The sequence below is a fragment of the Mizuhopecten yessoensis genome, unplaced genomic scaffold (genome assembly GCF_002113885.1).
Source record: "Mizuhopecten yessoensis strain PY_sf001 unplaced genomic scaffold, ASM211388v2 scaffold716149, whole genome shotgun sequence".
Lineage (NCBI taxonomy): Eukaryota > Metazoa > Mollusca > Bivalvia > Pectinida > Pectinidae > Mizuhopecten > Mizuhopecten yessoensis.
In genome coordinates, this window is record NW_018479972.1 from 107,455 (window position 1) to 132,804 (window position 25,350).

The window sequence follows — 25,350 nt, forward strand, 5'->3', positions numbered from 1 at the left end:
TCCATAGAAATATTTAGAGACAAATTCAACCATTTATTGAAAACACCAGAAAAAATTGCAATTTTTCACAAATTTTCCAGTATGAATTGGCAATGAAAAGTCAAAAAAGAATTTCAATTGTAAGAAATGTATCAAAAGCTTTGGCAAACCTGGTTTTTAAGTTGCTAGAAATGATCTCCGTCTGAAAATATTTTCGTTATTCTCACAGGAGCCGACCCCTATCCAGAGACAAGCCATTCCCATTGGTCTACAGAACCGTGACATCATTGGTATCGCTGAAACTGGCAGTGGTAAAACCGCTGCTTTCCTCATCCCTCTAATCAAGTGGATTCAGTCACTTCCAAAAATTGTCAGGTAAATACAAAGTCGTGATGGACCGATGATAGAATATAATTGAAAACCAAAAATCGGTTGCCCTTTACAATTTGGAATTTTTGGTTTGGTTTGTTTGTGTTTTACGTCCTAATAACAGCTATGGTTATTTAAAGACATGCCAGGTTTTGGTGGTTGAGGAAAGCCGGAGTTCCTGGAGAAAAACCACCAACCTGTGGCCAGTACCTGGCGACTGCCCCACGTAGGTCTCAAACCGCGACCCAGTGGTAGAGGGCTAGTGGTAGCAGAATGGCAGACACCTTATAACCACTTGGCCACCGCTCATAAAATATGAAATCTACAAATGATTTAATCTTTTCATCACTGAACTCAAGTGTCATATGGCAACAAAATATGCATTGGAAGTGGGTTTATTTTTAATTATTTTTATTGTATTTTTTATGTCGATGTCGAAAAAAACAGTTTAAAACTGCGTAATTAATGTTGTTTGTAAAAGAAGGAAGGCTAAAATGTATAGCACGAAATTCTGTGTGTGGATGTAAATCATGTTACGATAATGTTGTCACTTACTTCAGTATTTAGTCTGGTAAAAATTATAAACTGATGATACAAAAGATCATCAATTAGTTTACTAGTTCTGACTAAACTAACTAAACTAACTAAACTAACAGTCTGGTGGTAGGACGCCGGGCTCGTGACCGATGGGTTGTGAGGCACGGTAGTCTGGTGGTAGGAGGCTGGGCTCGTGACTGAAGAGTTATGAGGCATGGTAGTCTGGTGGTAGGATGCCGGGCTCGTGACAGAAGAGTTATGAGGCACGGTAGTCTGGTGGTAGAACGCCGGGCTCGTGACCGAAGGGTTGTGAGGCACGGTAGTCTAGTGGAAGGACGCCGGGCTCGTTGCCGAAGGGTTGTGAGGCACGGTAGTCTGGTGGTAGGACGCCGGGCTCGTGACCGAAGGGTTGTGATGCACGGTAGTCTGGTGGAAGGACGCCGGGCTCGTGACCGAAGGGTTGTGAGGCACGGTAGTCTGGTGGAAGGACGCCGGGCTCGTGACCGAAGGGTTGTGAGGCACGGTAGTCTGGTGGAAGGACGCCGGGCTCGTGACCGAAGGGTTGTGAGGCACGGTAGTCTGGTGGAAGGACGCCGGGCTCGTGACCGAAGGGTTGTGAGGCACGGTAGTCTGGTGGAAGGACGCCGGGCTCGTGACCGAAGGGTTGTGAGGCACGGTAGTCTGGTGGAAGGACGCCGGGCTCGTGACCGAAGGGTTGTGAGGCACAGTAGTCTGGTGGTAGGACGCCAGGCTCGTGACCGAAAGGTTGTGATGCACGGTAGTCTGGTGGTAGGATGCCGGGCTCGTGACCGAAGGGTTGTGAGGCACGGTAGTCTGGTGGTAGGACGCCGGGCTCGTGACCGAAGGGTTGTGAGGCATGGTAGTCTGGTGGTAGGACGCTGGGCTCATGACCGAATGGTTGCAGGTTCGAGTCACGGCACAGCATAGTGTTGTATCTTTGAGCAAGATACTTTACTCCGCTTGTTCCTGTCTACACAGCTGTAAATGAGTATGTGGTTGGGCAGTGCTAGAATTGTAGAATGCTAGCTGTGATTGCCAAAATGGCAGCACCGGCTGTATGCTCCCCATGGAGTTTAGAAAGATATTGGCTGATTGCAAAGGCCATATAACCACGGATAATAATTTGTGAACTGCTATGAGACGACCTACGAACTAGGTTGTGATAAAGTGGTATATAAGCCCCTCAAATTGTTTTTATTATTATCATAAACTGATAATCAATTATGATTTTAAACCAATTACCCATCACTAAAGTATAGTCAGGTAATGTCTAGATATTCATTTAAATTAATATAGTCGGGGGGGGAAAAAAAATCAAAGTACACAAATAGTCAATAAAGTTAATATAAGATTCTGAAGATTCCTGTTTAAAATTCTCTGAAATGACAGTGAAATTGACAGATAAATTTGTAGAAATAAGTTTATATCGTAATATTTTTTTCCATTAGTGTTACATATACATGCCATCCCTTCTAATGACATTAGTGATATTAAATAGTCTGCAGGGCAATGATATTTGTCTTGCCACCACGGCGTCAACTTTTTTTGTATTTAAGTTAGTTTCTTTGAAAGTATAAGTGCTAAACCAACCAAACTTGGACCATAGATGCATCTTGAGTAGTAAATCTTGACCCATCCATCAAATGCTGGATGCTCCCTACTTTTCATGGTCCGTTGACTTTGTCAGCATCTCCATCAACATCAAGTTTTTGCGTTTAAGTTAGTTTCTCTGATATGTGCATTGATGGTCAAAGCGGGGCACAGGCGCGACATGTTAATCCCAATGGCTTGTTCACCTTTTGTAATAGGACGGCCATTATAAACTGTGACTACAAGCTGATCATTTTCACGATTAGTTAGCTCACCTGTTCCAAGGTGCCGCCTCTAGATGACTCGTCATCTGTCAATTTTTCACTTAACTTCTAGTACAAGAAGCGTGGCGAGTGTTTTTACCTTCTGACTTTACAAGATTAGTTACCCCCTCTGCCCAAAGGTGCAATACCTGTCATCTGTCTGTCAAATTTGCACTTGCTAGAAGCTACAACGCATGTTTTTTCAGCCTCTTATCTTACCGAATTTGCTTGTAGGATGGAAGATGCTGATCAGGGTCCCTATGCTATCATCCTGGCTCCGACTCGTGAACTGGCTCAGCAGATTGAGGCAGAGACAATGAAGTTTAGCGAGTTCCTGGGTATTCGTACAGTAGCCATAATAGGAGGTATCTCAAGGGAGGAGCAGGGATTCAAGCTCCAACAGGGATGTGAGGTAGGTCACTGTAACCGAGAATACGTAACAAGCCTCACTTATCTACAGGAAATCCTTATCCAAGGTGTATTCACCCAGATATTCAAAATTCTGACCATCATTCTGTAGAAAAAATTCAACAGCAGTAATTGTACTGTCAAACATGCTTACTTAATATTCCAATTATGAACAGAACCTGTATTAAGAGGCCACCTGTGTTAAGAGACCAATTTAAATGTTTGACATTATAGTTATTTAATTATGATTTGAACCTGTGTTTAGAGACCACCTGTATTAGAAGACCACCTGTACATGTGTTAAGAGACCAATTTTAATGTTTGACATTGTAGCGATTTCATTGTGATTTGAACCTGTGTTTAGAGACCACCTGTATTAGAAGACCACCTGTACATGTGTTAAGAGACCAATTTTAATGTTTGACATTGTAGTGATTTCATTGTGATTTGAACCTGTGTACAGAGACCACCTGTTATTAGGAGACCACTATTTGGACTTCTGGCTGGTGGTCTCCTAATACAGGTTTGACTTGTATGTTTGTAGATATTAATAGTAAATCCTCATTAATCCAGAGTCTATTTCAGCAGAAAGCTTGTAACTGGACCAGCATTGTTTTGAAGGTATTTCCATAGCAATGATTGGTACGTGTATGTTTGTAGATTGTGATAGCCACCCCAGGGCGTCTAATTGATGTGTTGGAGAATCGTTACCTCGTTCTCAATCAGTGTACCTATCTGGTCATGGACGAGGCTGACCGAATGATCGACATGGGCTTCGAGCCCGATGTACAGCGCATTCTTGAGTACCTACCCGTTACTAACATGAAACCTGACAATGATGATGCAGAGGATGACGAGAAAATGTTGAAAAATTTCAACACTACAAAAAAATACAGACAGGTCAGTACAACTGCCTATCTACAACAATTGTCCCTGTTTAACAGTTAAATTCAAATCAGTATTTTCTTTTCAAAGACAGAAAAGCTAATGTCACCAATGTTTGGAGTCGTTACGTCTCACAATTTCAGCTGTTTGCGGTCGTCATTGGACTTATTTGAGTGACTGCCTTTATGTGTACACTCTAATGACATTGCTGTTGGATTAGCAGACGCTTAGAAAACAACTTAGAATCATATATTTTATAAAAAGGTGAAAGATTTATCGGTAAATATGCTTTCTGAGAGTTATTGTTGTGAAAGCAATATTGTTATATTCCAATTACCTGTTGTGTCAATGCCTGGTGTCAACAGATCTCCCCGTACTCATAGTGTCTAGCAACACCTTGTTAGGCCCAATTAACGATTAGGTTTCGTGTGATCTGTTTTCCCAACATATTTAGTTGACCTTCGTTAGTGACCTACCTGGTTGGTGCTATCAGTCCAGCTTAAAATGTTTGTCTCGCCTCAGCGAAGTGGAAACGAAACTAAGTATATTAGGTGTTGCTTTCCCGGCGACGTCAGTGTCAACATTAAGTTTTTCATTTAAGTTAATTTCACTGAAAGTATAGGTGCTAGACCAACCAAACTTGGACCATAGATACATCTTAGGTAGTACATCTCAACCCATGCATCAGCTGCTGGATGTGGCCTACCTTTTATGGTCCATTGACTTTGTCAGCATCTCCATCAGCATTAAGTTTTTGCGTTTAAGTTAGTTTCTCTGATATGTGCATTGATGGTCAAAGCGGGGCATAGGCAAGACATATCAATCCAAATGGCTTGTTTCCAGAAAAAAAATCTCAAGAAATCTTTTTCATTTTTGTTTTCAACCAAAAAGTACTTGCAATCTATACACGAGGGTGAACAACACGCGAATCTTTACGGTAGTCACCAAATTCACTTGCTGCACATATTACCACAAAAATGTACATTCCCCTATAAATAGAGGAAATACGTTAACATGTATATTTTTGTGGTTTTACAGACGGTTATGTTCACGGCTACCATGCCCCCTCCCGTGGAGCGGTTGGCACGTACCTACCTGCGGCGGCCCGCTGTTGTGTACATCGGATCTGCTGGTCGTCCCACGGAGAGGACAGAACAGATTGTACACATGGTCTCTAGCAACATGAAGAGGAAGAAACTTCTCAACATCCTAGAAGAGGGCATCGACCCTCCAATCATCATCTTCGTCAACCAAAAGAAGGGCGCGGATGTCCTGGCTAAGTCCCTGGAGAAGATGGGGGTAAGATTATAAGACTCTTTAATGGTCAGGGGTGTCGGATAGGGAAATTCCATTTCTATCCTACACCCTTGGGCATGAAAGAGTATTTTTCTCAAATTCCATCCACCAGAATAAGTTCAGAAACCATGAAAATGCATTTGGACTGACCACCATTTTGAAAATATCAATTTTGCTCCTGAGCATTTTAGACGAAAAACGAATCAGCCAGCCGGATTAAGCATATCCCATATTGGTAAAAAGAGTTTGCGCAGGAAAATTAATCACATCTTTCTAACGTGAATGGTAAATATATCGTAAAAGGTTTTTAATTTCATCCCGCCGCCTTTTCCGTGCGGCATCGGAGAGTTCCAATTTGTGACGTCATGTCATTGTCGAGCCATTGTGACGTCACGTCACATGAAACGGGGTGTAAGATAGAAATTTCCTACACCCCTTTCTTATCCTGGACAGATCTTACCCTGATGGTTTTTCCAAAGGATGAGTGTCTATAAGGTCCTTTTTTGGGCCCCGGTATCTTCGGATTTTCACCTCCTTAATTTGTTCAAAGATGTCCTATTGTATTACATGCACAAAAACTAAGGTAAAAGTTTGACCGAAAGAGGGTTTTTGGGGGTACCAAAAGGGGTATGGGTAAATCACAAATATAATTTGCTGTTATAAAAATGAGCTTAAAATCCAAAATTGTACTATTTCTGTTTTAAAAACATGTGTAAATTAAACAGGCATATTTAAAAGAATAAAAAATGACAGAAATTATTTGATTAAATCATCAATTAAAGATTGTTTATATAAAACAGAGGGTTAAGTCCCTCTAGGGGGGTTGTTTAAGGTAATTTTTCAAATGAAAAGTGTTTTGTTTTCTCAATATTTTCCTTTCTAATTTATATTTTGGTTGAAATTTACAACTTTACTCATTTGAGTACACTTACATAAAATGCATATTCACTTCACACTTTCTTTTTGTTTTATACTGAGAAACCTGGCAATATCTCTCAATCTTAAGTGAATTAAAAGGTGCAGGACACCCTTTATATGCTATAAGTATAAGATACGAATAGTTAATATTGTATATTATATATATCATATATTTGCTCAACACTTGTGGCTGGAGTGAGTTCCAGGTCCTGATTTGTTTTCTTACTTTTCAAAGTTAACTTACAAATAAAAAATGGCAATTTCCACTGCAACTACTGTAGAATGATTTCTGCCTTAATGTATGAAGTTTGATTTGCTGGTAATGTTAAGTCTCCTAGCCTCAAGGAAAATATTGGTTTTAATCGTCACAACTAACACATTTTATTGTTTTATCATTTGTTCTGCCTATTTCCAATAATAAGGGCTGATTGTACATAAAAGGCATTTGGGGATAAGCATGCAACTTGGCAAAGATATTGGTTATATGATGATATTTAATTTGTGAAAGTTTCATACTTATCCTACAATGCCTTTTTACTTGAAAAACGCCCTTTCTTGTGTTTTGGAGTACAAGGACTTATGTGCATCTCCTTGTCTAACACCCAATAATTCCTTACAATGATTAAACAGGCTCAGTAGAGTGCCTAAAGTAGTCAGAGGTACGTATGACATGCTAGGCTGACCAAAAGATAGAGATTTCAGGCTTTGAAAATGCAAAGAGAGAATAAATCATATAGATTAGTATTGTGGGAAATAGGCAGGGATAAATCCATTATGGTCTACAGTGGTGAAAGGGGTAAAAGCCTGTGTTGTAAGTTTGAAGAACACAGTTTGTTTTCTCTACTACACAGTATAGTGCTATCACACTCCACGGAGGGAAAGGCCAGGAGCAGAGGGAGTTCGCTCTGGCTAGTCTGAAAAACGGCAGCAAGGATATCCTAGTGGCAACGAATGTGGCAGGACGTGGTATCGACATCAAAGATGTTTCCATGGTGATAAACTACGACATGACCAAAAGTATAGAAGGTATGGACACTCTTTGTAATTTTGTTGTATTTTTTATGGAAAGGGCTGTATATAAGTTGTATAACTTAATTGTGCCCAATCCAGTTGCATAATGGCAATAAAATATGTTTAAATAGAAATAATCACCATTTATATTGTAAAACAAATGTTACTTGTTGTGGTTTTGCGAAAATTCAACTCTTTTCTTATGGGATTGAAGCTTTTTTCAGTTCGAAAAAAAAAAAGAATATTTGTAAAATATAAAAACAAAATCTAGGCACAATTACTTTACTACATAACTACATACGAGGCAATCGTTACGGTGTTCTATCATTTAAACGAAAAGTCCTGGTAAGAGAGTACAAATTTCACTCTATGGCAATGTCATTTTCCAAATTTATCACTGGTGATTTTCCTAAATCCAGTTCTAGCTTCACATCAAACAGAAAAACTGTTGTTTGATTATGGAAAATACATAAGCTGTCAACTGCAGGGTGTGCATGATCAAATGAATGCTTTTTGGAGTTATCTTGATACCTAAAAGGGAAAGATAAATTGAGCAAAGCAATAACAGTCGCGTTTCACACACTTTCTCCCTCAGTTCACTCTCCCTTTTTGGAGGTTTCGGAGGTTGACAATATAACGGATAATTTGACATTTTGAAAGGCAAGCTTAATAATAATATAATAAGAAATAGAGGATCTGTCATAAGTTTCCCTTCATGTTCCTTTCTTTATCAACATAAAAACATTCATCACAAAACTAAGTGACAAGTCCTAAAGACTACCCCTCACATGTTTTTGGGGTTTCTCGATAGACATGATCACTAATAAACACTCTTCATAGCCTGTATTTGTTGTTAAAAAGATACTTTATTTTATCATATGAAAACCGTTATGCAGTGTCATAAAGTCATCACATAAATTATGTTTAACAAAGTAACGTGTGTCATATCACTCAGGAAATGACGTCACAATCAAAAAGGAACAATCAATGTGACGTCAAGTCATTGTGAAACAGACGCCATTTTCATCGTTTCAGAGGCGACCAAGTGCAAAATATTCCTTTCCCGTCATCTTAGATTGATGATACTCATTATAGATTTTTCGTATTTGCTCGCCTTACCTAATTTGAAGGGAAACTTATGAAAGATCCTCTATATATAGAGGTGGAAGGGGCTTGGAGCAATCAATACCCCACTAGCTAGGACAGTACCGATCATTTCTCAGTTTCAGTGCAAGTACACAGCTAAAGCACCACTACAATGAATATTCCAGTATAAACAAGTTTATTGCATCTGTTTTTCAGATTACACTCATCGTATCGGTAGAACTGGACGGGCTGGTAAGACCGGTATTGCAGTGACCTTCCTGACTCAGGAAAATTCCGCCGTGTTCTATGACTTGAAACAGACTATCATGGCTAGTCCCATCTCGTCATGTCCGCCAGAGCTGGCCAACCACCCCGATGCCCAGCACAAGCCTGGCACTGTCGTACAGAAAAAACGCAAGGATGAGACCATATTTCTCACATAAGCAAAATAAAAAAATTGTGTCTTTGTAAAGAAACTTTTTACAATATTTGAGAAATTGCAAAAGTTTAAAAAAAAATAGTGAGACATTATCACGAGTTTTCAAATGTAAAGAAATCAAATGTCAGAAAACTTTACAGACTTTTTAAGGCCCTATGTAACATTAGTAGAAATTACCATGCATTGATATGGTCTACAGTGGTGAATGGGCTAAGGTACCTGGTGACAAGAGTTGGAAATCACCGACCTCGGCAGATATTTGTGGTGTGTTTGTCTGGCAACGATTGCTCCATCTATTTGTTGGTAAACTTTTCATCATTACAACAGTTACACCTGTCAGGATATCTAAGATTGACATTGGGATTGCTTCCAACAGCTAAATGTTAACGTGTCATATTCCCGCGGACCAATATGTATTACGGGTGGTACCTGTTGGTTACAAGTGTTAATGGAGATAAGTAACTCTCGTTAAGTATTGTGACCGTGCTTTCTTGTTGATGCTGAATCGTATTGGATCGAGACCCTTACCTTGTAGACATTACAAAGTATTAAAGGCCTCAAAACACCACAGAGCAGCTACAGTGTTTTATTTTTTCATGTACAGTGAAATCTACCAAAAGACAACCTCTCTTTAAGGACAACCTGTCCCTAAAGACCACCTGTCTCAGTGTCTCTAAAGACCTTTTTCCTATAGCAACCATATAAAGAATACCCCAAATTGTGTTTTCTATTTCATAAAAAATCTGTTTATAAAGACCACCTGTTTATAAAGACCACCCATCTTTAAATACTTATTGTCCTCCATTGAGTGACCTTTATGGACAGATATCACTGTATTGACCTTTAGGATTCAAGTTATTGTACATGTACCTGTACATCATTTCAGGCAGTAGGCATTTCCTATTTTGATAATATACAACATTTGATATAGCGCCCTATATGGCTAACATAAGCCACTCTAAAGCGCTTTACGGTACATAGATATACAAATGATACAATTAGTGTATACATTAATCAATACAATATTGAGGAATTCGCAGGAGCTGCCTTATCAGGCGCTTACTACTAGTCCTATGCCACATGGCTAATATCTCCCTAAGTGTGTATGCCTGCATGTGTGCTGGAGATATAATGTGTTCTATTTGTAGTGGGACCGTACTTCCAACGGTATCATTTATACTGCCACCTGATCACTTGAATGCCATAGCACAGATACCACAACATCCCCCCAGACCATTTCATACTCCACCTGGGTTGTTGGAGTTGTGTGGGCAGCAGAAAAACACTTTCTCTGAATATTCCATGCGTACGACGACTTTGGGGATCAAACCCCGGCCGCCTGCGTTGAAGGCCGGAGTGTTGACCACTCGACCAAACGGCCCATTTCCTATTTATCATGAAACACAAGGCCATACTAACAGTTAAAGTATGCAGGTCTAAATTTTTCCAGAATATCAACTGTTTAGGAAAAACGAACATCATTACTTGTTATACAGAGAGTTTATTTGTTGTTTTCTACAAACACAAGTTAATACAAAATTTCAATGATAATTGAAAGACTGTCTATGAAATGTTAACCCTTTCATCCCATGTAACTTTACATTTTGGTCTACAGTGGTGAAAGGGTTAATTTAATGTGAAGGTAGAAGGCATTTTGATAGATCATTCCCGATGAAACTATTAAAAGGGAAAAATAACAACAGATACTTCATTACTATGGATTAGTAAAAGGATTCAATGTTTATTTGGTCAAAGATAATATCAAAAACAATTGAACATCTACATAAATATATATATGGCAATCTAATAAAAACAAAATAGCAACCACGAGTCAAACAGCACTGAGACAGGGTGGGGTTAAAAAACAAAATTATGACAAATTGTTTCTTGTCTATAGGTAAATAAACAAATTGTTTCTTGTCTATAGGTAAATAAACAAAATTGTGACAAATTCACTGTTTTATGTAAGATTATTATAAAATGTGAAATGAATATATTAATTGACTAAATTATGGAAATTGTATCGATATTTTTTGTGTTCATTTCCAAAAACTTATTTTTTTTACGGGGAAAGTCACAAGACAACATTCCGTGAGCAATTCCATGTGCTGTTAAACCTATTGAACAAACACAGTGAAATTTGAATGTAAAAGTGTGTTGTGAACTTAGAAATGAAAATTAAAAATATTAAATGTAAATATAAGCATTCGGTTCTGTGTTATGGTCCTATAACATGGAACAAGATTGCAGACAAATAATCATAACGCACTAACATGCTTAAGGTAATAGGATTGTGTCACCATTTCTCAGTAGAATTTCTTCAAATTTTGTAGTAATAATGCTTTGAAGTAAAGAAAATGTTCTGCCACCAAAAAAAATAAGGTTGACCAGAGTTTTAAGGATTTTAAATGGAAATTTATGTAAAAAGGAGTGAATTTTGAAAAAAAAAATGAAAGACACAATTGCAAAATAATGTCAATAAAAATGATACTGCCATAGATTAGTATTGCATTAACGTATATCAATTTACTAAATGCTGAAATTGTGTAAAATTAATTATCTATAAACAATTAAAAATTGACCTCTAATAATAAAACCATATACACATAGTAATTGCATGATAGAGTTATCTTTCTTGAAAAACTTCACAGTACCACATGTGAAATAGGTAGCCGGTTTCCTGAAGTACAGAAAAATGGCTACATGTGACTCATTGATAAAAAACAACTAAATTAATGCCTGGATTACTTTGAAATACTTTAATATTGAGAGAACACACTGTTCTGTCAATAATAAACATAAAATATTCATCAGTTTAATATTAACATTAGAATATTCGGAAATTGTGATACTGTCTCCCTACATTGGATTTTCAACTAGAGATGTACTTCCTATTTCCGTTTATCAATACACTCCTATGACCTTAAGTAAACAAATCTATAGGTAAATAAACAATCTGTCATATTTAAAGTGTGGGGCATCAGATATGTTTGTAAATATGGTTACTTTAATATGTTACAGAAAATAACAATATACACCCTACCTGTAAGCTATCTGATGCAGTGTTTATTGATACACTCCCTATCCATAGGGCGAAACATCTCGGGTTGAGTGACATGAAAAATAAACAATTTCGTCACATCGTTGTACAGGTAAAAAATACAAATCGCTCACTCAGTCATAGCTTGACAAATTAAAGGGACCAGACGGTCTTGAGATGTTGCGACACGTTTAATACGAACATTGTTTGTGTAGAAAGTAAAACTTGTGATATCACATATTTCCAAACTGATGAATCTTATTGAAGATAAAACTATGAAAGTCAGCTGAGAGTTTTAAGACTGTCATTATGTTACATCGGTGATATCATAATTTCAAAATTCATCTTTATCATCATCAATCATCATCCATCATCGGAATTTCTCAAAGAATTGACGACTGGTCATTGATCAATCTTGACAGCATAATGGAAGTGGATCAATGTGACAAATATTTTTTAAATGCTTAACTCACCAATCTACTATAAGGTTTAAATTATTGGTCTCTGCCGGGCATTTATATACAGGAATGCTATTTATATACATTTATAGTCAGGAATGCTATTTATATACATTTATAGACAGGAATGCTAATTTGATACAGTAAATGGTAAAAATTATAAGTGAAAGTTTGTCAGTTCAGGTGTGTCCCAAATCTCAAAAACTCTTGGAAATTTTCATGTCAAAGTCAAACCCCAACATGGATAGTTACATGTGATTGATTTAATACTGATGAAAGTTAAGCAAATACACACTAATTGAATTAATTACATAAGAATAACACAATTATAATGGTGAACAGCTGGCCTACACTGGCTATCGACCGTTCAATTTTGTGAAAATCTAAAATTTAAATATCAAAATGAGTTTCAAAGCAAAGGCACATGATACTTAACTGCATTTTTTGTTAATTGCCAGTAATTCTAAACAGGATTGCAGACAAATTTGCTGACATGCATCAATTTTTATTGTCCATGATGTGCCTCACTTCATAAGGCCAAAACAAGTTTGTTCGAGTTAACATATACGCCTGAAAAAAACAGGGTAGGTCGGTAGGCAAATAATTTTATTTTTAATGTTAATTTTTTATTTCATGAATTAATATTGTTTTATTTAAAAATTTACAAGGTAATTTGTCATTAGAATAAGGTCAGACTCTAAAAAAACAGGAAGAAAGTGCATTATAATGAGTGGCTATGAACTTTGCCTGGCTTTGTTACAAATAGGTTATAAAATATCTAGGGTCGACAGTAAAATCCTGGGTAGGTCGGAATACCGGAAACACACATATATTTTTTTGGCCAAAGTGAAATTATACATGAGTGTCACTAGGTACATGAACCCCACAGTTTGTGATGTTATACATGAGTGTCACTAGGTACATGAACCCCATAGTTGGTGATGTTATACATGAGTGTCACTAGGTAAATGAATCCCACAGTTTGTGACGTCATACATGAGTGTCACTAGGTACATGAACCCCACAGTTTGTGACGTTATACATGAATGTCACTAGGTACATGAACCCCACAGTTTGTGATGTTATACATGAGTGTCACTAGGAACATAAACCCCACAGTTGGTCAGTTTCTCTATAGCACTTTTCACAACTTCCTCCACAGTACCACTGGCATCTACCTCAACAAGACTCGGGTTCTCCATCCGCCGATAAGCGTCACACAGTCTGAAAAATATTGCAAAAAGATTTTCCTAATTTTTACAGTTTTTAACAAAACAAATGCAGTACTTGGGAGTGGTTTACAATTGATTAGGTTACTGACAATATTTGGGAGTCATTTACACTTGAATTAGGATATTGACAATCAGGTTTTATCTGTGCAATGCTTACATTACCATAACTGCTTCAGCGAAAGTAATATCAATACCAGAACTGAACAGCCTAATTGCATGGCTTGTAAATAAATCATCAGAAAACTTCCACTTGATAATGATTATTTATTTTAAAATATATTACGTCGAAACTATAGACTACCAATCTTTTTGAACATATATCCATTAGCATCTGTTAGCTTAATCCTCAGTATCAAAATCATAGAACTTGATTCAGACAAGAAAACTTTCAACTTGACCTTGACCTTGACCTTGAGGTGAGGGTCCTGAATATGCTGAATAATAACCTTTTTACAACAATTATGAAACAAGTTATATCAACTTATATTAATCACTCTTGTTGGCCCAGGTGTTATCGCTTGGGGGGTCTTATTGTGGGAGGAAACCGGAGTACCCGGAGAAAACCCCAGGGGTCAGTTATGGGACCCAGTTTATTTCTTTACTTTATAAACGATATCCCTGTGGGTCTTAATGCTACAATCCGTTTATTTGCAGACGACACTATTGCATATCTAGTTATCAAGTCGAACAGTGATGCTACAACACTTCAAAAAGATCTTGACAAACTAGCGCTCTGGGAAAATACATGGAAAATGATCTTCCACCCAAACAAATGCAATGTGGTGTCGGTGACTAAAAACAAAACTCCAATAGTCCATAATTATACTTTACATGGACACATACTGGAACATCTTAGTCAGGCCAAGTATCTGGGTGTAACACTATCATCTGACCTTAAATGGGATTCACATATAAATACTATCTGCCCAAAAGCAAATTCTACGCTAGGCTTTTTAAGACGAAATCTTAAAATTGGCTCAACATCAGCCAAAGTACAGGCATACAAATCATTAGTTCGACCATCACTTGAGTATGCCTGTACAGTATGGGACCCTCACACCCAAACAAATATTGACAAGTTGGAAATGGTCCAGCGAAGGGCAGCGCGCTATGTGCTCAATAAGCACAGGTACAACCATCGTACCTCCAGTGTGTCAGAAATGTTGGACCACCTAAAGCTGCGCCCTCTAGCAGATAGACGTAGAGATGCTCGTCTGACCATGCTTCATAACATTGTAAACCAGAAAGTCGCTATCGTAAAATCAGACAGATTAATCCCTACAGTTAGAAAATCCCGAACAAACCACCAGTTTTCGTATCAAATTCCCCACTCAAAAACCCAGACCAGAAAGGCATCATTCTTCCCTCGAACTATACCCAAGTGGAATAAACTCCCACCTGACATTATTTCGAGCCCCACAACGGAATTATTCAAATCAGCCCTCTACCGTCACTTTTCAAACGCAAATTAGACCATCTCGTATCTTTTAAAAACAATCTCTTTCCATGTTTCACTCCTCGTCTGACATTTTATCTTCAAATTGTTGAAGTTGGTCAGTACCATTTAGAAGTAGAAGTAAGGGACATGGCAGTATAGTGTGACCGGCGGAATGTTGTGCTGGGTTTCTTCGGCATAGTATTCAGTGAGATGGCACTATAAAGTGGGCATCAGATCAACGCTATCACAAAGAGGCAAACACCCCAACATACCCGGTCTCCAACACACATACACACATGGAGGCACACACAACACATGGAGGCACACACAACACACATAGAGGCACACACAACACACATAGAGGCACACACAACACACATAGAGGCACACACAACACACATGGAGGCACACACAACACACATGGAGGCACACACAACACACATGGAGGCACACACAACACACATGGAGGCACACACAACACACATGGAGGCATACACAACACACATAGAGGCACACACAACACACATGGAGGCATACACAACACACATGGAGGCACACACAACACACATGGAGGCATACACAACACACATGGAGGCACACACAACACACATAGAGGCACACACAACACACATGGAGGCATACACAACACACATGGAGGCATACACAACACACATGGAGGCACACACAACACACATGGAGGCACACAACACACATAGAGGCATACACAACACACATAACACACATAGAGGCACACACAACACACATAGAGGCACACACAACACCCATAGAGGGACACACAACACACATAGAGGCACACCCAACACACATAGAGGCACACACAACACCCATAGAGGGACACACAACACACATAGAGGCACACCCAACACACATAGAGGCATACACAACACACATGGAGGCACAAACAACACACATAGAGGCACACACAACACACATGGAGGCACACACAACACACATGGAGGCACACAACACACATGGAGGCACACACAACACACATGGAACATGGAGGCACACACAACACACATGGAGGCACACACAACACACATGGAGGCACACACAACACACATGGAGGCATGTCCTTAAATGACCTTAGCTGTTGAAAGGATGTTAAACCCTGATAACCAACTAACATTCACCCCTACATATCTAAACTGGACTTGCCTATTCTTTAACTTAGAATGGTTCCATTGTGACTTAGGGTGAATGGGTTAATAAAAAAATGTACTGATCGTAAGGAATTTAATATTGGAAGATATTTTTGTACAGATTATTAACACATTCACCCCTGAAATATCATAACAAGCTATTCCAACCTTTGAATTGGAGGAGTTCAAATGTGTCTTCAAGGGTGAATGACCTAATACACCTGAGGAAGCATCCTGCCTAAGACCACCATTCCCTAGATTCCTGTTCTCCCACTAACTCATAAATTTATCCTAAAGTCTACCTTTGCCTGAACAGCTGGTCCTTGTCCAGGCTTCGCTCCTCAAATGTTTTCTCTATGCCACGGCCTTGGAGCCTCTGTTTCCTTTTCTCCTCTCCGACTGTTAGGAACAGGACAGCCGTCGGTCTGAGCAGGTCGGTAGGCCACTGGTACACGGGGTGACCACTGCGGGGTAAATCACCGGTACTGCTCTCATTAGCGATCCCATAGGCTGCTGTACTGTGCCAATACCTGCACACACAGAGGTTTGTAAGTAACTGCAGAAAAATTTACATTAATGCATGTTTGAGAATGCATCCTACAGTGTCAACTTTAGTTTCATAAGTACAAAAAATACAGATGTGATACCTGATTTTAAACAATCATGAACCAGTTTAAATCTCATTGCTGCTCTGTGGACGTCATGACATCACCAATTAAACATTGTTACAATGTGTGTTTTTCATAGACAGGCTAACAATGTGCTACAATGTGTGTTTTTCATAGACAGCCTAACAATGTGTTCCAATGTGTGTTTTTCATAGACAGGCTAACAATGTGTTACAATGTGTGTTTTTCATAGACGGGCTAACAATGTGCTACAATATGTGTTTTTCATAGACAGTCTAACAATGTGCTACAATGCGTGTTTTTCATGGATCAGCTAACAATGTGTTACAATTTGTGTTTTTCATAGTTAGGCTAACAATGGGTGTTTTTCATAGATAGGCTAACAATGTGGTACAATGTGTGTTTTTCTTAGTTAGGCTAACAATGGGTGTTTTTCATAGATAGGCTAACAATGCGTTACAATGTGTGTTTTTCATAGACAGGCTAACAATGTGCTACAATGTGTGTTTTTCATAGATAGGCTAACAATGTGTTACAATGTGTGTTTTTCATAGAAAGGCTAACAATGTGCTACAATGTGTGTTTTTCATAGACAGGCTAACAATGTGTTACAATGTGTGTTTTTCATAGTTAGGCTAACAATGTGTGTTTTTCATAGACAGGCTAACAATGTGCTACAATGTGTGTTTTTCATAGTTAGGCTAACAATGTGCTACAATGTGTGTTTTTCATAGTTAGGCTAACAATGTGCTACAATGTGTGTTTTTCATAGTTAGGCTAATGAGTAAAGTTTACGAGTATAACATTAACTCACATGTGTTCAATTATTAAAACATAATTCATCATCCTTCAGATATGATTTCTCCTCACAATAAGTTACTTCCCTTTCAGATATAGCTGTTAACCCTCCCTCATTTTGACCAAATTTACCAATCTCCCTCAAAACTCCATCATTCAAGTCCACATCCTGTGGTCAAATGATCTCCTAGTTACTGCAGGTTGTGTGTAATGATCATAACAGGTGTTCTAATCAAATAAATGCTTTTTGGAGTGACTTTAATACATAAAAAGGGAAAGATAAATTGAGCAAAGCAGTTACAGTTGTGTTTCACACACTTTCTCCCTCATTGGAAATGTGGAATGATGGAGCTCTCCCTCATTGGAGGTTTTAGAGGTTGACAGCTATGCCCTTTTGATATCATACGTTAATAAAAACTAACCAAATTTTCTTTTATGTCTTATTTATGTTCTGAATACGGCTCCGTAAATTACGCACACAACATCTTCAGTGACATCACAATATTGTTACCTGTCCATGACAACGGCTCGCTCCTGGCACTCCTTAGAGATCTCCATGGCAACTATGTAGTTACCAATACTGTAGTAAGCTCTGCGGACAAGCTCTGGTAGTCGGTCGAAGATTTTACGCAGATGTTCAATCGGTGGTGGAGGTGTGTAAAGCCGCACCGCGGACAGTCTGTCTCCCAAAATCTTGGTAAGAGTTGTCTTTCCTGACAGATAAAGTACAAAGCAAGATCATATCCAGGACACCCTGGTAAAATACTAGCCGCCTCCTACTGACTGGGCTAGGGAGAATAGGTTTTTAGCTCGTTCTATAGTGCACAAGACTAGTAAGCTAGAGGTCCCAGGTTTGACTCCTAGCCGAGGCATTGAAAAAATAATGACCTCTGTTCCATTGGAGCCAACGTAGGGACCAGGTTAATATTGATAAATATACTTAGCAATACTTTCACAAGAATTACTATGAACCCTGGAAAACTCGGTACAAGGTCTTTCCTCAGAGTATGTCACCCTTTTAAAATACGAGCCTCTTCCTACCAACTTCGCTCGGGAGAACTTTTCTTTAGCTCATTTGATAGAGCCTATAAGACTAGTAAGCTAGAGGTCTTGGGTTCGACTCCTAGCGGAGGCATTGAACAAATTATTACCTCTGTTCGTTGGCGCCCACGTAGGGACCCGGGTAATATTGACAAATCTACTCAGCAATACTTTCACAAGAATTGCTATGACCCCCGGAAAAACTTGGGACAAGTTCTTTCATGGAGGGGGACTATGTCGCCCTGGTAAAATACTAGCTGCTTCCAAACCTCTTGGCTAGGGAGAACTTCTCTTTAGATCATTTTGTAGAGTGTAAGACTAGTTAGCAAGATGTCCCAGGTTCGACTCCTAACGGAGGCATCAAAAAAATAATGACGTCTGTTACATCTACTAAACCATTTCCCAGCATGCTTCAGTAAATGACATTTCTTACAACCCTAGGGATCTCAAAGTGCTCAACAATGACTTTGTCAAAAGCAAGAATTTTTCAGTCAATGAGTCAACATATTTTATACTTGTTAGCTTTCATAGTGACCTTTTGGTCAGAATATTTCCCACTTGCAATTTTCAGCAGGTAAAACTTTTCCATCTCTGTAGTAATAATAATAATAATCATAACATCTTTATTTTTACTTGGTAACAGATGTAAATCTAATTTCTATATGGCCCATCACCAACACTATCTACATGACATCTCTGATCAGAGATCATATAATTTCAGAAATGATATACAGTATATTAAAATTTGTTCTTTTCTTTGGCAAATGACATAAATTATTTTGTTTTGATAAACATTGTATGCAATGTATTGATTCTAAGAGGGTAAAATGTATTGTTTTAATATTAAATCTGCAAATTCCTAGACAGAAGACTTATTTCTCAAGTCAAATTTATCCTCAATTTGTTTGTTATTACATTGAACAGCTATTAAAGTTGACAAAATAAAATAAAATTCAGAAGTATGATGAACAGTTAAATATTTCTATCACAATCTAATTTTCCGTAAAACCAAATTATAGTGGGACGGACAGTAGTGCAGTTTTCCCACTAAATGCCTCAATGTTAAGTAAGTACCTGTGGCATCCATGCCTTCCACCACAACAAAGGGATGTTTCATATTCTCCTGTAGCTGCTGGACATTCAAGTCCTGTGGTATCAAACGGTCAGCGATGGTCAGGAGCTCGGCCACCTCTGGCACATCAGACGTCTGTAAACAAAGTTATTCAAATTACACAACAAATTTTAACATTCTTTCCATCCTTCTGTTTACATTACATTTTAACTGCAAATAGTCCAACATTTTTTCCGCCAAATCTTTTTCAATTTGGTGGGCGAGATGAAAATCACATGCACATGTATGTACATATTGTTAAAAGGAGTACATCACAATTTTTTTTGTGATTGTGCAGTGGCTTTTTGTTAATCTACCTGCGCATTTGTCCTCTGACATAGTTTGGAATATGGGCGAAGAGAGGCAATCTCTATACAGAAATACAAAATGGTAAGATGAAAATGTGCACCCTGTCTAATTCCTTTGACTAGTTTTTCCATGTTATATTTAACTTAACTCTTCTGAGCAACAAAATACAAAATTAATTATTTTCTTGTTGAATGTTAATGTTTTTGATACATTTTTTTGCAAGGGCACTTTCCACTTGACTCCATAAAAACTCGCACGAAATTCCTTGAAATTCCATTTGGAAGACCCATTGTTAAAATCGTGTCACATGAGGTTCACAAATATATCACAATCACTTACAAACAAGTCCTGAAATAATGCAGCAGGAATCAGGCTGCTTAATAAGCTCACAGCTTACATTTATCTAAACCTTACTATTTTGATTACTCATGATCATTAACTCATTAACCCCTGAAGACACTTTTGAGCTCTTCCAATTCAAAGGTGGGAAATAGTTCATTATGAAATTTCAGGGGTGAATGGGTTAACAGACATGTTTGTGTTTCCTTTCATGAATAACAAATTTATTTCGCCAATATATTTTGTAGGCGTATGACATGTGTATATATAATTAATATTGTAAATATAATGTGGATGATCATGTATATCACAAGTGTACAATGTGAGTGTACGTAGCAGGCATGTGTGTCTGTCCTAAAAATAAAACTACAGACCCATGCATGCATTTTGTATTTAACTCATTCACCACTGAAGACACATTTGAACTCTTTCAATTCAAAGGTTGGAATAGTTCATTATGAAGTTTCAGGGGGGAACGAGTGAAACAATATTTATGACAACTTGAAGTGTCATTCTCCTCAATTCATCATTACCTGCTGCAGAATTAATCTGGTTCTTGCATAATCATTGAAGACAGGTGTAAAATCTGGTACAGAAAATATGGCAGACTGTGTCTGATTTCCGGACAAACAATAGGTTGCCTCATCTATAATGTCCTCCGTTGTCGTATCGTGTTCAGTTCTTTTGAAACGTCCATTTCTATTATTGCTAAATCTGAAGTAGGATCTGACGTTTTGACCATGTAAAATGCGTTTTATTTCTGGAAGAATGACATCCCTCTCCTCATCCTTGTAGTAAACACAAACTCCTCGCTTTACAACATTAGAACTGGAGGAGTAACACAACGAAAATCCACCTGGAAAATCGGCGGGAAGATCTCGAATTATTCTCTGTGATATCACCCCAGTCTGAATGTACTTTGCCACCATATCTTCGTCTGAAACTTGCGGCTGAATCACCAGAAGTGTATGATGTCCTTTATCACCACTTACGATGTCACTAGCATCCGTTAGGCCTGCACAATGGTCGTTCTCTTTCGCGCAGTTCCTATTTAGCTTCGACAGGTAAGTTGGTTTGTCAGGAAACGCAATATACGTAAATTCGCCACGACTAGAAGGTTCAGTTGAAAACGACATCTTCCAGAGTTTCACCACCTGAACTTGTGCTGACGGTCTTATCTTCTTTTCACAAATACGCGCTTGTTTTAAAATAGATACACATAACGCGCCAAACATGTTCTACTTTCATATTATAAGGTGGTAGGTAAATCTTGTACGCCGTTCCCGGACCCGGACTAAAACCCCGTACCAGGAATATAAAGATATTTTAATATCTCATTAACGCGATCGTTTATATTTTTTTGTAACATTATACAATAATTTCAAACATTATTTTCTAAATGTGACAGTTACAAAAATGTGTATTTATCATCTAATAATTTAGAAATCGACGATAATGTGTATTTCAAGGGGGTAAAACTTGCACGCCGCAGTCAACCGTGAAAATCACGGTTTTTCACATATAATTAGAAATCTAGTGAAAATTAACATGTTATTTTCAGATATACAGAAGAAAATACCTTACTGTTTATAATTATGTAAGTTTCGTTGAAATAAACGACATATTTCACATGAAATTCTGACTTTGTTGTGATCACGGGCGAGGAGCGCGGGTGTTTTGTTTACACCCGTACCCGTGCTAAGGGGACATCACTCCGTCAAGACTCGTGCTAAATATGCATAAAAATTATGTAAAAAAAAAACACAAAAAAACATTAATACAAATATTTCATTATTTCTTTTTCATTAATAATTTGCTATCTTTAACATGCACTTTAGAGCTTATGTATCATTTAGATGGTTCTATTCACGATTTTTCTGTAGGTCCAGAGCTTAGATGTGTTTTGGGAAATAAGGAATTATTGGACGAGTTGAATTTACACCTTCAGGTTGAATCAGGTGAGAAATTGTAGTAGGCGATTTTTATGTTGCAGCTTTAGTCTTCAGACATGTGCTTTTTCAAAATAATAACACACGTTCCTTCTACCTCCCCTTTATTGCGTCATACATTCCTTCTACCTCCCCTTTTACGGGTATAAACTCCCCTTTATTGCGTCATACATTCCTTCTACCTCCCCTGAGGGGAGACAACCTAGTCGGATCCGTACCGATAAGGGCAAAGAGTTTAGATCAAAGGAGGTGAATGCTTTATTGAATCAATACCACATCCAGCATTTATATGCTCAAAACGAAACCAAAGCTGCCGTGGCCGAGCGTGTCATCAAGATTATTAAATCCAGATTGTATAGATATTTCACGCACAGAAGAAATTACGAATACGTAAAGAAACTCCAGACTTTTGCCGACAGCTACAATCAGACATATCACCGGACAGTCGGTATGGCCCCAACAAATGTAACTAAAGACAAAGAAACGTCTATTTGGTGGAGAATGTATTGGCCGAAAAAAACAGTCAGTCTTACGAAATACGAAGAAGCTTCGTAAGCCGTTTAAGTTCAAGGTTGGAGATAAAGTAAGATTGTCTCATTTGAGAAACCCTTTCTGACGAAAAATGGACGGGGGAGATATTTACCATTTCTCAAAAGATACTACGCGGAGGAATACCCTTATACAGAGTTAAAGACTATGATGGGGACGAGATCAAAGGAGTCTTTTATTAGTCTGAGCTACAGAAAATGGATGTTAGGGACGACGATATGTGGAAGGTGGAAGCCGTTTTGAAGACCAAAGGAAAAGGTCGTAACAAACAACACTACGTGAAATGGCTTAACTGGCCTAAGAAATTCAATTCCTGGATACGTGCGTCTGATATAACCGATTTGTAGGAGAGTGAACTACCCTAGAAAGGTTCAATGTCAGGACCCCGTGTTATGGTAAAGAGCATAACATTAACACATATCGCTTCAGTATCATAGCATGGGTGGTAGGTGAATCTCATGTACATGTAAATATTGATATATTGTCCATGATAGAATAGGTAATGTTTGTAAGGATGGATGTGGGATGGCTCTCCGACCCACGTTCATATATCGTCTTCTCGTTGTTGTTTTCATAACCGGTTGAAACAGGTTTGACTATTTCTAAACGGGATGCAATCGGACCGCTGTCAGGAAAAACCAAAATACATGAGAACCCCCTATGGCATCATCAATCGGTACCCCCTCGTATATAGGTTGTCGCTATAAATAGGTGCAGTCAGGAAAAACCCAAATACATGAGAACCCCCCTGTGACGTCATCGATCGGTACCCCCCTGCCGAAGGGGGGGGGGCACTAGGGGGGTGCCAGGGAGGTGGATAGGGATATATAGGGGAGTGCACCGGATGACCGTGCGCCAAAAGCGGCACTTTCCTACTACTGTAAGTGATATTTTATTGGATTTTTCAGATGACAGACCGACGCTTATTAAGCCCACAGAAACAATACGTATCTGGATGGATAACGGTAAAAGTACGTTAAGTTTTAAGGATAAAAATGATTTATTAATTGATAACAAACTATGTGGTAATATCATGTGTAACGTACAAGATAATTTAAAGAAATAGCTTCCTAATATAGGCGGAATGCAAGATACAGGTTATGCTCCAATTTTGAAAAACACTAAGTGGGACTATGCACTCAGAATGAAACCAACTAGCGCTGCATCAGCACAAATTCATCATACAGGCGAGGACCATTGGGTAGTGTCAGTACAGGGGGTAGATAGTGGGGAAGGTGAGGACCATTGGGTAGTGTCAGTACAGGGGGTAGATAGTGGGGAAGGTGAGGACCATTGGGTAGTGTCAGTACAGAAGGTAGATATTGGGGAAGTATACTTTCTTGATAGTTTGATAGGAAATACGAAACAGAAGGGTCATTTGTCAGCTTCTTTAGAAATGCAGTTGTCATCATCATATGGGGAAAATAGAAAAGTTTTAAAAACAGTATTACCAAATGTGCAACAACCGAAAAACAGGGTTGACTGTGGGGTTTTTGCTATTGCTAACTTGGTAGAATTTTGTTTCAATGGGTTTAACGGGAGTGAAGAGTTAGAGTTTGACACCACTTGCATGAGACAACATCTTGTGGAATGTATTTCCAATGGAATCTTTACTAAATTTCATAGGAAAAAATTGATTAGGCATAGGCAAAAGAAAACTTCTTTATCATTTGATATTTTTATTGATTGCGAAGCAGATGGGTGTCACATCTCAAATGTATTTGATGATAGGGTTTCTTGTGATGCTGGCTGTGATAGATGGTTTCATAATAGATGCGTAAGTGATCTGTCAGATTAACATTTTTCTAGGGATAGTTTTATTTGGAAGTGTGGTAAGTGTTCATAAAACAGCAATAAAAGTTAGAAGTATATAGGTCAGGTTAGAATAATGCAGTTTAGTTAGTTAGGTTAGTCAGCATTGTGATTTAAACATAAAACATGACTACAGCAGCTAATTTTTATTTTAATAAATATATTTATAATTTTCTATTCAACTAAATACTTTTGGTATTTTTTTTTGTATTTTGTATGAAAAAAGAACACAATTATTCCAATCATAAAACTTTTTTTTTTAAAATAATCATTTTTTCTAATGATAACCAATCATAATGATGTCCATGAATTCTTATTTTGTGAACTATTATTAATCTTATATTTATGAAGTTAAAAAAAACAAGAGGCCCAATGGGCCTGCATCGCTCACCTGGTATAAAACTCACACTTATAACCTTAAAAGTGATCTAAAATAAAGCTACAGGCAAAATATCAGTATTTATGATTAAAATTCATTCAAAAGACCCTGTTATATTTTTTTGGAACATTTCACCCCTGTGATTGAAAGTCGAACAAAGTCATTATGTTGAACACATTGTATAGCCTTTCATCTCAGGATGCAACTTGCAAAGTATAAACATCCTGGGACCCATGGTTATTCAGAAGAGGTTGTTTAAAGATTTTAAACAAATTTGACCCCTGTGACCTTGAATATAAGT

General features: G+C 38.1%; 2 protein-coding genes across 3 annotated transcripts in view; one reads left to right on the plus strand and one right to left on the minus strand.

Moving 5' to 3' along the window:
* The window catches only part of LOC110441851 (probable ATP-dependent RNA helicase DDX23), a 33,980-nt gene extending 24,608 nt beyond the window's left edge, over nt 1-9,372 (plus strand). The window contains exons 9-14 of the mRNA XM_021485125.1: nt 209-354; nt 2,994-3,171; nt 3,828-4,067; nt 5,091-5,351; nt 7,118-7,292; nt 8,580-9,372. Of these exons, the coding sequence (XP_021340800.1) occupies nt 209-354; nt 2,994-3,171; nt 3,828-4,067; nt 5,091-5,351; nt 7,118-7,292; nt 8,580-8,806 (1,227 nt within the window). The 3' untranslated portion in view covers nt 8,807-9,372. The remainder of the gene's footprint in view (nt 1-208; nt 355-2,993; nt 3,172-3,827; nt 4,068-5,090; nt 5,352-7,117; nt 7,293-8,579) is intronic.
* Nucleotides 9,373-11,653: 2,281 nt separating this feature from the next.
* On the minus strand, nt 11,654-21,614 carry LOC110441855 (UMP-CMP kinase 2, mitochondrial-like). Of its 2 annotated transcripts, none has more exons than XM_021485130.1 (5): nt 21,353-21,614; nt 19,676-19,808; nt 18,072-18,273; nt 16,436-16,663; nt 11,654-13,524 (listed from the first exon to the last, which is right to left on the minus strand). In XM_021485130.1, exons 1-5 carry the CDS (start codon nt 21,593-21,595, stop codon nt 13,383-13,385), a joined length of 948 nt encoding a protein of 315 aa, XP_021340805.1. In that variant the 5' UTR covers nt 21,596-21,614; the 3' UTR covers nt 11,654-13,382. The 2 variants fall into 2 exon arrangements, with proteins under 2 accessions (XP_021340805.1, XP_021340804.1); XM_021485129.1 differs by having other exon boundaries at nt 20,894-21,614.
* Between the last annotated feature and the right edge of the window lie 3,736 nt (nt 21,615-25,350).